Source organism: Corythoichthys intestinalis, chromosome 22 (assembly GCF_030265065.1).
Source record: "Corythoichthys intestinalis isolate RoL2023-P3 chromosome 22, ASM3026506v1, whole genome shotgun sequence".
NCBI classification, from domain to species: Eukaryota; Metazoa; Chordata; class Actinopteri; order Syngnathiformes; family Syngnathidae; genus Corythoichthys; species Corythoichthys intestinalis.
In genome coordinates, this window is record NC_080416.1 from 26,665,512 (window position 1) to 26,677,605 (window position 12,094).

The 12,094-nt window shown below is 43.2% G+C and overlaps 1 protein-coding gene across 1 annotated transcript in view; it reads right to left on the bottom strand.

The window, feature by feature from the left end:
* Positions 1–5,635: 5,635 nt before the first annotated feature.
* Positions 5,636–12,094, bottom strand: part of LOC130910387 (C-type mannose receptor 2-like) — a 32,417-nt gene continuing 25,958 nt past the window's right edge. Inside the window, exons 11-12 of the mRNA XM_057827626.1 lie at positions 7,410–7,534; positions 5,636–7,321 (exon numbers count right to left, since the gene is read on the bottom strand). Of these exons, the coding sequence (XP_057683609.1) occupies positions 7,132–7,321; positions 7,410–7,534 (315 nt within the window). The 3' untranslated portion in view covers positions 5,636–7,131. The remainder of the gene's footprint in view (positions 7,322–7,409; positions 7,535–12,094) is intronic.

Here is a 12,094-nt window from a genome sequence, read left to right on the forward strand (position 1 = left end):
CAACTCCTTTCTGTGTTGCTCCTCAATGTCTCTTATTTTCTCCTTTTGTTTAATTTCCATTTGCAGAATTTTATATTCTGCTTCCTTTGCTGCCAGCTCTGCTGCTGCCTCAATCCTTTTAGCTTCTTCAATGCTTGAGGTGTTTGTTTGCTTGCTGACACCTGATTCTTCAATTGCGGCAATACGCTCATTGATGATTTTCATAATGTCCTTTGTTACTGAGTCACAAGCATCCATCTTGCGTCTTGCAACAAAAGATGGTGGTGTATGCTCTTTTAGTTTATTGTACACCTCCGTCATGCTTCGCATTCCTTTTTCAGTATCATCAGCCATTGAACACAGCATATGTTCTGATAAGTCAGACTACTCTTTCTCTTTCTCTGGATGAACTTTCTCTGGATGTCTTGACTATCCCTTTACATTGTTCATATAGCCGAATCAGTCTCTTTTCCTTTTTATTTAACTCCTCCGTATGACATGCAGGCATTTTGTATGTTAGCACCAGGGGTGAAAGTGGGCCAGAACAGTCAGGAACGCAGTTTCGGTATAAGGTTCAGGGCCAGAACGCAGCTCCGGTATAAGATTCAGGGCCGGAATGCTGTTCCGGTACATGGTGCTTTAATTCCGAAAATATGACAGCACTGTCAAAACGCTATTGAAAAAAAAAAATGCTAAACTGCCACACATGCATTTCAGCCCCAAGAATAAAACAATCTACCAACACCAGATTTACATACACAAGTGTTAACAACAAGCATAATAAAGTGCTTGTGTAGCGTAATCCGTTTCCTCCAATATTTATTGTAGCTTTGAGCTTCCTCATTTTCCTCATTTTCTCCTGCTCGGTAGCTGTTGGCATGGCGACATTGGTTGAGTGGAGGGCCAGCGCATCTCTCAGATGTCCCGTATTCCGCTGGACGTGCTTGATCATTTCAAGGGTACTATTCCATCTAGTTGACACTTCCTGTGTGAGCGACTCTTTCTTCTGATTGTGTGCGATCTGTTGCTGCTCTAACTCCACGGCATTTGCTGGGCTGTGTTTGAAATGTCCAACTTTTCAGCATTTTGCCAATGCGCTGTCAAATGGGCTGTTGTGTAAAGAAACCGTGACTGCTCGGTGCACACTGTGTGCGATGCACGGCAAGTGTTCAAAAGGAAGCTGTCTGGCCGCAGCAATCAAGTTGCCTGCACTATCAGTGGTCAGGGAGACCACTTTGTGTTCAATGTTCCAGTCTTTGGCTACTTGCATGAAATGCGCTGCAACAACGTCGCTGAAGTGCCTCTCTTCGGTCTTCATAACAGTCAAAGCATGCGACTGAAATTCCCACAGTGGGCCGAATTAATGTGCTGTTACCCCGTGGTAGTTATCATTACTGAGGGACGTCCAGTAATCTCCAGTGAGCGCGACTGTGTTTGTCTGCTCCAACGCGTGCTGTACCTTGGACTTCTCCGTGAACTTTCCGTTCAGAATTGTTTTCGTTTCACTTAAACAGCCTACTCTTTAACAGCGAGTGAGCAGGCAAGATCAAGCACATGTTTTCGGGTTACGACTTTTTTTCTCACGTTGCAACCAGTGCCCACAGTTGATAAAAACTACAAGTCCACTTGGTCACAATGAACGTTAATCTCGCGATAAAAAAAATGACGCCGTTAAAATTGATTTTCGTTAACGCGTTAATATATATATTTACGCTTCTAGTAGTTAACGCACAGCACAGAAAGTCTCATCGGAATCTCATCTACGTCGTGCTGGACCCATTTTTGGAGATTCCGTGGGTTCCTCTGGTTTGATTTTGCAGTTTTAACTTTGTCAACACTTACGCTTACGCCAACTGCACTTCATGTTGTTCTGTCTGAACCGGAAGTTCAGAGCAGAGATTGTCAAAGATGGCACCGCCCATGTTTCACTCCGGAAACTTGTCTATTGATTTTCAGTCACTTCCTGTTGATTTGGGGGCATTTATTGGTTTCTTCCTGTTGTTTGAAAAAAATAAGTAGGAAAATTCTCTTTATTAAATGCCTTATTGAGTGAGTCCACTAAAATCCACTGAGGCTTTGACGCTCACGCTGCCGAGAACAGCCCCTCACCTACACAATGAGGGACAAAACACACGGGAGGTGAACTGGCTCACGTTCAACGCATTTTTAATGGAATGAGCGTGACAGAGCGAAAATCGCCAACCCTCTTGCGCCGAAGCGACACGCGCCGTTCCTACATGTGAAATTTCACGCTCATACAGGTTATTGCTGTCTTGTTGTGTTTGCCAGGGCGTGCAGTGAAGCAGGGCATGATCCTCCCATCTAGCCAATCATCATCGCGCTTACATTTGTGTCACCACCCTTCCCAACTCCAGCACTGCTTTCTCCAGGTAGGCAGCTGATGTGTGAAAAAAATCGGACCACTTGTGCTTCATTCAACCAAATTGTTGTAATGCGCCCCTCCACATCCTTAGTAACAGTAAACACGTTGCAAAGATGGGATAAGTTATCAACCCTATACACTCTGCGCTGTACAAATGGTGGACGCCGGCGTCCTCTTGATTTCTCTGCGCCATAACGTCTGTTGTACTCGTCATAAAGTCGTCATTTTTGACCAGTGAATAGTAATTTTGTATATAAAAAAAGGTTTCAGATATTTTTTCAAAAAATGTGGTATCGGTTCAGTATTTCTGTTCGGTATCAGCTGATACCACACAGAAGTCAAAAAATGTTATAGGTGCAACACTAGAAGTTTTCTCTGGTCCTCTGCCTAATTTGGTCAATGATGAGATGTACTCTAGATTCTCATCATTTAACCGCTGGTTGTCTAGATGGTGCCCAGAAAACGATATAGTCTTTGTTGATAACTGGCACGCGTTTTGGGGCAAGCCCGGGCTCATGCGCCGAGACGGCATTCATCCGACTTGGGACGGTGCTGCTCTCTTAACTCGAAATTTGGCCGCCAAACTAAGTCTCCCAAAGTGACACTTCAGAGTGGGGGCCCGGGTGCAGTGTTGTTGTGTAAAATACAACACTGTTAGTAGTGACCACTCGCCTCTTTCCGAGCTGTCACAAATCCAAAATTCAGGACAGAAGATAGAGACTGTGTCCGTGCCTCGTATAGTGAACAGGGGAAAACCGAGTACTGTAGGAACGAGACCAAAGAATTTAATACATATAGCCCCTGATAGCAGTGAAAATAAAATAGCTCTTAATAAATATATAAGATGCGGATTATTAAACATCAGGTCAATCTCGCCCAAATCTCTGTTAGTTAATGACTTAATTGGGGATTATAATATTCATATTTTGGCCCTGACTGAAACTTGGCTTCAGCAGGATGACTTTGTTAGACTTAATGAATCCACACCCCCAAGTCACGTGAATTTTCACACAGCTAGAAGCACGGGCCGTGGAGGGGGGGTGGCAGTAATATCACACTCTTGTCTAGGTATGAGCCCAAAAAGTGAAGCTAATTACATTTATAACTCCTTTGAAAGTCTAGCACTATCAATTATAGACGCTAACTGGAAGAACCAAAAACCAGTTCTTTTCATAGTGGTTTACCGTCCCCCTGGTCCCTACTCACAGTTTTTGTTAGATTTCTCTGACTTTTTATCTAGTATTTTGCTAAGCTGGGATAGAATTATAATTGTAGGGGATTTTAATATACATGTTGACGATGAAGGTGACTCCCTTGGTAAGGCCTTTAATGACCTACTAGATGGGACTGGCTTCATTCAAAATGTAAATAAACCAACTCATAGTCACAAGCACACCCTGGACTTGATTTTAACCTACGGTACGGAGATTAGTGATCTTAGTGTCCATCCCCACAACCCCGTACTGTCTGATCATTTTCTAATTACCTTTCAGTTTGTGCTTCAAGATAATCCGCCACTAGTGACTAGAACTCAGATGAAAAGGACATTAGGTGATCACTCTGTTTCAGAGTATAAACAGATCATTCAGCCTATATTTGCCTCCATGTCATCTAATTATGAAGGAGTGATGTCCGGCCTTGCTGTTAATGACGAGTTTGTTGATCGTATTCTGTTTACGTTTCGTACCACCCTCGATGTCGTCGCTCCCTCCAAATTAAAGTTTGTCAAGCCGAGACGAGCCTCTCCCTGGTATAATGCTGAAACACGCTCTCTTAAACAATCGACACGTAAATTAGAAAGACTTTGGCGCCGTTCCAACACAGAGCACACCCTCTCTGCCTGGAAACACAGCTTAGTGACATATAAGCAGGCCTTGCATATGGCTAAAACCAGATATTACTCATCTTTAATAGAGGAAAACAAAAATAATCCTAGGTTTCTGTTCAGCACTGTAGCAAGGCTGACAAACAGTCACACCTCAATAGAACCTTATATCCCAACCACCCTTAGCTGTGATGACTTCCTAAAATTTTTTAACAATAAAATCGCAACTATTGGAAATAAAATAAATGAATCACTTCCAATTATTAGGTCTGATAAAGTGCAGACAAAGAATTCGGAATCTCCTATAAACCCCTCTAAAATATTAAATAACTTTACCACTGTAGACCAAATTGATGTAACTTCAATTATAATGTCCTCCAAACCATCAACGTGCCTCCTTGACCCAATCCCAACCAAACTTTTTAAAGAGACCCTGCCTCTAACTATTGACACTATCTTAAATATAATAAATACCTCATTAGTTACTGGCTACGTGCCGCAGTCCTTTAAATATGCAGTTATTAAACCGCTCTTGAAAAAACCTACTCTTGATCCTGATATTTTGGCCAATTATAGACCTATTTCTAACTTACCATTTCTCTCCAAAGTCCTTGAAAGAGTGGTAATTAAACAGCTCTGTCAGCACCTACAGGACAATAGTTTATTTGAACAGTTCCAGTCTGGCTTTCGAGCTCATCATAGCACTGAAACCGCATTAGTTAAAGTAACTAATGACTTGTTACTTGCCGCTGACGTTGGATTAGTCTCGATCCTGGTTCTGCTGGACCTGAGCGCAGCCTTTGACACAATCGACCATAATATCTTATTGCAGAGATTAGAACGTGACATAGGCATTAGAGGAGCAGCCCTCTGCTAGTTTAAATCATATTTATCTAATAGGTACCACTTTGTCAATGTAAACCAGCAATCATCATCGTACTCTAGAGTTAGTTATGGTGTGCCGCAAGGATCTGTCCTCGGGCCCATCTTGTTTACGCTGTATATGCTTCCTCTAGGTAATATCATCAGAAAACATAGCATTAACTTTCATTGTTACGCTGACGACACACAAATGTATTTATCAATTAAACCTGAGCAGGTCAGGCAAGTAGAAAAACTAAGCGCCTGCGTCCGAGATATAAATACCTGGATGAGCACTAACTATCTTCTACTTAACCCTGAAAAGACAGAAGTCCTTATAATAGGCCCGAAAAGTGTTAGAGACTCTTTATCTGCCCAGATAGTCACTCTGGACAATGTAAGTGTAGCCTCCAGCGCCACAGTTAAAAACCTAGGAATTTTATTTGACCCTGACTTATCGTTTAAAGCACACATTAAACAAACCTGTAGAACGGCTTTCTTTCACTTGCGCAACATTGCCAAAATTAGAAATATTTTATCTAAAAGCGATGCAGAAAAATTAATTCACGCGTTCGTTACATCGAGATTGGATTACTGTAACTCCCTACTTGCAGCTTGTCCTAAAAGCTCTCTAAAAGGTCTTCAGCTAGTCCAAAACGCAGCAGCAAGACTTTTAACAGGAACCAATAGAAGAGAGCACATCACCCCTGTGCTCCAGGCACTTCACTGGCTTCCAGTCGAGTTTAGAATTAAATTTAAAATACTCCTTCTTACATTTAAGACCATTAATGGGTTGGGGCCATCTTATCTCACCGATGCTCTGGTTCCATACCGCCCCAACAGAACACTCTGATCTCAGAATGCAGGTCTACTGGTAGTTCCCAGGGTTTATAAAAGTACTGTCGGAGCTAGAGCCTTTAGCCACCAAGCCCCTGTTTTATGGAATCAGCTTCCAGCTAGTATTAAAGAAGCTGAGACAGTCTGCACATTTAAGATTAGATTAAAAACGTTCCTATTCGACAAAGCTTATGGTTAGGCTAGTTGAAGTCGGAGTAGACTCACTGTTTAGTCTAAGCTGCACTAGAAGCTATAATGCTGGGGGCAGTACAGCCGCTGAGTTCTATCTCCTTTTCTTACTCTACCTACCACTTGTCTTACTTTATTTCTATTTTCCAATGTTAATATCTAGTTGTCTAGTCTCTTCATCACTAGTCACCCGGTGTCCCCTTTCCCCCCTCCCCTCTGGGGAGGGGCTATTTTTCAGCTGCAGCCTCCTGACTGTCCGGACCCCTGGCTGGATAGACGTCCTCGCTGCTACCCCCGTCTCACCTGACTAGAGGGACCTCTTCATGCTCCTTTACTCCACTGTATTTTTACGGACTATAATTTTGCTTGCTAATTCCCATTAGCCGTTCTGGGGTTCCTGTCTATCCGTCCTGGGAGTGGATCTCTCCTGACTGTGGTACTCCCCAAGGTTTCTCATTTTTCTCCCAATTGACTCTGGAGTTTTTGGAGTTTTTCCTTGCCGGCATGGAGGGTCTTAAGGATAGGGGATACCCAGGACTTGAACTGTATCTATTCATCTTTGTTGCTTCATTTCTAATCGTGTATCATATTGCCTCTGTAAAGTCCTTTGAGACCTCTGTTGTGATTGAGGGCTATACAAATAAAATTGAATTGAATTGAATTAGAAGTGATAGCTGTTTTTCCACTTTATTTCAGAAATATGATGAATCACTGTATATAATGCCGTGATGACAAAATGACAGAAAAATGCCTAATTTTTAAAGAATTATAGCATACTTCCGGCAGTCAGCTGAGAGAGCAATATCGTGCAGTTTGATAAATACCTGATGTTATAATATTTGCATCTCGTCTTGTATATTGTGTATTATGCTTTCCTGAGCTCAGTATGAAATTAACTGACTTTGCAGAAAGTGCTTGGTGACAAAACGGAGGGAGGAGGAGTTTGCTGACTTCTTGAAACTTCATTTCTGTATGGTACATTCGCTACATTTGACAATGATAGAAGTCCAATTCTGCCTGTGAATGCTCATCTTTCTGTCTTTATGTGAGGACAAATTCAGAGAACGCAACGTGGCAATCCTTTCTGCGCTGCCTTCTCGCAGATCCACCTGTGCGGAACCGCACAGACTTTGTCGAACCAGTTTTGGACGTTTGTAGAGCTGTCCTTCTCACCGATGCGCACGCAGTCCTCGCCGCCTTCCTCGGGCTGATAATTGTTAGGCTCACCCCGGGCCCAGAATTTGAAGCTGAGCGCACGCAAATGACAAACTATATTTTAAAAAGAACACCTGAAGACATCTTCGGAATCACGTTGAGCACCCACAGAAGCAGTACCTTGAATCCAGACGGGACCCGTCCACCCACAGCCATTGATCCTCCTGCTGGGAGTCTGTCAGGCCGATCCAGAACTTATCCCATGGGGAGGACATGATGTCTTTCAGTCTCAGTTGCAAAAATCTCTAATGGAATTAGAGAATAAAATAAACAGGTGTCATTAGACTTTCATTCCTTCAGCATGCCTGTTTTCTCTCTTCCTAGATTGCAAGGTATTTTGGGATTTTTAATCATATTTTATTTTAATTGAGGGTAGCTTTGCATGTAGCGCAAAAGCGACCATCTATAATTAGCCCTTTTCACACACATATCCAGGGAAGTTCCCGTGTAAGGTGACCCGGGATTTACTCGCGTCATTGCTTTCACGCATGTAGAGATGTCCCGAGAATGACGCCCGTTGGACACTTTCACACACTTGTCCCGTGTTGCCCACTGGCGCTCTCTGTGCGGGGAGGGCTGTAGGCGCGATTTTATTACCCGGACGTTACGTCGTTTTTGGTCAGCATCGGATGTCACAATGTTGGTCAAATCGTGTTTTGTTCCTGAGGGAGCGTTCCCGACGTCGTAACTGCAGCCAATTCGCTCATCAAGACTGTATTTAAGCCCAGGTGATCCAAGAGAAGGGTGGAAGGAAGAATTCCGCTGGTTTTGTTTTGTTGTCTTATTGACTCTTTGCCTACCACTTAGGTTTGTATAGACCCTACTCACCGACGTCACAGAATGACGTGTCGCTGTATCCGGCCGCCATATTGTCCGTCTCTGTTTAGCCCTATTCTCAATGGTTTCAATTAGTCGTTCAGTTTATAGAGCAGTTCATGGAAGCCCCAGTGCTTTCAGACGCGGTAAACTCATTGGATGCGTTGCATAAAAGGCGTTATGTGGAAAAACTTCCGTCTATTGCTTGGTACACCAGACTCACCGCTGTTCCAGCTATTGAGTCTGGCCACAATTCCCGCGGATACAATTTCCAGGGCGGAGCAAGTCACAGCAAACAGACAGCGGACTGGACCAATCAGCGACAGGCAGACGTGACGTTAGTAAAATGACGAGGGAATGACGAGAGACTTGCGCGCGGAAGTAAACATACGAAGAGAGCGGAGTTTATTCAACATGGCTAGGCGAGACAGACTGTTGTCAATGACTCTTCTCGATGTGTTTTTGGTCATTTAAAACGGATATTACCGTGGATTGGAACATATTCTCGGCTCTGCCGTTCACCATCTGTGTTTTTGTGGAGACGACTTTCGATGCACAAGAGTGACGTTGCTCGTTAAGAACACGTCACGCAAATAAACAAATCTGATTTGTCGACTGATTTTGTACCTGCTCGAGAGGCCGTTAATGGGATGGTTTCCAGACTATACTCTCAGTGTTTGAAAAATACAGGGAGAATAGTCTGGCAGAGCCAGGCAATCAGTCTATCCATTCGCCAAATCCATATTTGATGCATTAATCGATATTTTTCAACCCGCTGTCTTCGCCCTCTCTGCCTGACATCTGCTACCCTGATATCTACAACTATCTTTTCCACAGAAACTCGGCCTATTCTCACGAAACTTTGAAAAACATTAAGAGCAGCACTCTAAGCAACATTATCCTGTGTGATTTCTAAAATGGCGACAATCCAAAAAAAAAAAAAAAAAAGTTGACTGCGATGGCCGACGCTTCAAGGATAGGTGGATATTGGACTATTTCTTCAATAAAACACGCCTCATGTCTGCCTCATTTGCAAAGAGACAGTCGCTGTTTTCAAAGAGTTCGATGTGACGCGATAATAACAAGACACGCTGACATGTACAAAATGAGGGGCGGCTAGCTTGACTTCGTTTTAACGAGTGGAGGGTGGCTTGACCGCAGTTTCGCAAGAGCCCGAGTGTCGAAAGAGAACGCCACAAAGACGAGACTGTTGAAATTATGAATTTAAAAAAATAATAAAGCAAATGTGACACACAGAAGGGCTTGCTAACATTTGTTTAAATATATTGTTCTATGTAAATCAGCCAAGGTAGCCCCCCGCATTTTTACCACACCAAATCTGGCCCCCTTTGCAAAAGGTTTGGACACACCTGTTTAACTGATGATCCGTAGACGAGGCCAGCTTCTTTTACTTGGTACCAGCTAAATATTATTCAAAATGTAATGATGGTGGAAGAAATAAGCATCTTGAATTTGAAACTGTATGTTGTCGGCGATTAGCCTCGCAATAATCTTAATTGTGGTTGTCAGCCCAAAACCCTCTAAATATATATTAAATGCATCTTACCAGGTATAAAATGACTATTACATAATCCGTGGTAATCGTTTGGAGCCCAATTTTCTCGTCGAATTGCAGCAGTCCATCTCGCTCTCCTCTCCGGGTCTCTCGGAATACGGTAGAACTTCAAGTTTCTCCGTCTATCTTCTCTGTTATTGCAACCAACCGCCACACACGCCTTCACCATTTTGATTATTCATGTTAACGAGCAGAAAAACACGCCATAATAGGAGGAATTTACGTAGCGGTACTGCATATACACGACAAATAGACGGACAACATGGCGCGGAGGCGTGGTTGTGACGTCATGTGAGTAGGGTCTATTTTATTGATCCCCATCGACCTACTGTCACGGATGCATCATGTAATTCCATTTTTTTTGCAATCGATCGCGTGTATTTAACAAACCATTGCGTCCCTCCGTTGTTTTCTACTTTAAAGTACAACCTTGTTTCCGCAGTAACGGACCCTAAAATCGGGAATAAAATAAAACACAAATTTCCAAAGATGGGCGATGGACTCTCTTCCTCGGTTCTACTGTCATGGACGCATTGTGTAATTCCCCCTTTTCAGTGATCGATCGCGTGTATTTTTGTATTTACAGTGCCTTGCAAAATTATTCGGCCCCCTTGAACCTTGCAACCTTTCGCCACATTTCAGGCTTCAAACATAAAGATATAAAATTTTAATTTTTTGTCAAGAATCAACAACAAGTGGGACACAATCGTGAAGTGGAACAAAATTTATTGGATAATTTAAACTTTTTTAACAAAAAACTGAAAAGTGGGGCGTGCAATATTATTCGGCCCCCTTGCGTTAATAGTAGCGCCACCTTTTGCTCCAATTACAGCTGCAAGTCGCTTGGGGTATGTTTCTATCAGTTTTGCACATCGAGAGACTGACATTCTTGCCCATTCTTCCTTGCAAAACAGCTCGAGCTCAGTGAGGTTGGATGGAGAGTGTTTGTGAACAGCAGTCTTCAGCTCTTTCCACAGATTCTCCATTGGATTCAGGTCTGGACTTTGACTTGGCCATTCTAACACCTGGATACGTTTATTTTTGAACCATTCCATTGTAGATTTGGCTTTATGTTTTGGATCATTGTCCTGTTGGAAGATAAATCTCCGTCCCAGTCTCAGGTGTTGTGCAGATACCAACAGGTTTTCTTCCAGAATGTTGCTGTATTTGGCTGCATCCATCTTCTCGTCAATTTTAACCATCTTCCCTGTCCCTGCTGAAGAAAAGCAGGCCCAAACCATGATGCTGCCACCACCATGTTTGACAGTGGGGATGGTGTGTTCAGGGTGATGAGCTGTATTGCTTTTACGCCAAACATATCGTTTTGCATTGTGGCCAAAAAGTTCAATTTTGGTTTCATCTGACCAGAGCACCTTCTTCCACATGTTTGGTGTGTCTCCCAGGTGGCTTGTGGCAAACTTTAAACGAGACTTTTTATGGATATCTTGAGAAATGGCTTTCTTGCCACTCTTCCATAAAGGCCATATTTGTGCAGTGTACGACTGATTAATTAAAATAATTAAAAAAAAAATTAAATTTCATATCTTTATGTCTGAAGCCTGAAATGTGGCGAAAGGTTGCAAGATTCAAGGGGGCCGAATACTTTTGCAAGGCACTGTATTAAACCATTGAACGCATCCCTCCGTTGTTTTATGCTTTGAAGTATAACCTTGTTTCCGCACTTGCGGACCCTAAAATCGGGAATAAAATAAAACACAAATTTCCAAAGATGGGTGATGGACTCTCTTCCTCGGTTCTACTGTCATCGACGCATTGTGTAATTCCCCCTTTTCAGTGATTGATCGTGTGTATTTTTGTATTTATTAAATCATTGAACGCATCCCTCCTTTGTTTTCTGTTTTGAAGTACAACCTTGTTTCCGCAGTAGCGGACCCTAACATCGGGAATAAAATAAAACGCACATTTCCAAAGATGGGCGATGGATTTTCTTCCTCGGTTCTACTGTCACGGACGCATTGTGTAAATCCTCCTTTTCAGCCAGCGATCGCGTGTATTTTTGTTTGCGGCTCAGCGGCGGCGAGAGGCTCGCCCTCTCCCCTCGCTTCAGACCTCACCGAGTAGGAGGGCGGCCACGGCGCACATGGAAGCCTCGAGCGCGGGCCCGGGGGGAGCCACCGCAGGTGCAGATCTTGGTAGTAGTAGCAAATATGTATTTAATAAACCATTGAACGCATCCCTCTGTTTTTTTTATGCTTTGAAGTACAACCTTTTTTCCGCAGTAGCGAAAGTAGAATAGTAGAGGAAGTGGCGACCAGCCCGCCATGATATTTACCTCATCAGCCATCGTGCTGTGAACTGGGAATTTAACACCTGCTTTCACGCACACCGCTTCCCAGGAAAGTCCCGGACAGGATACCGATGATAATGTCCGCGTAATCTCCGTGTCAGTCGA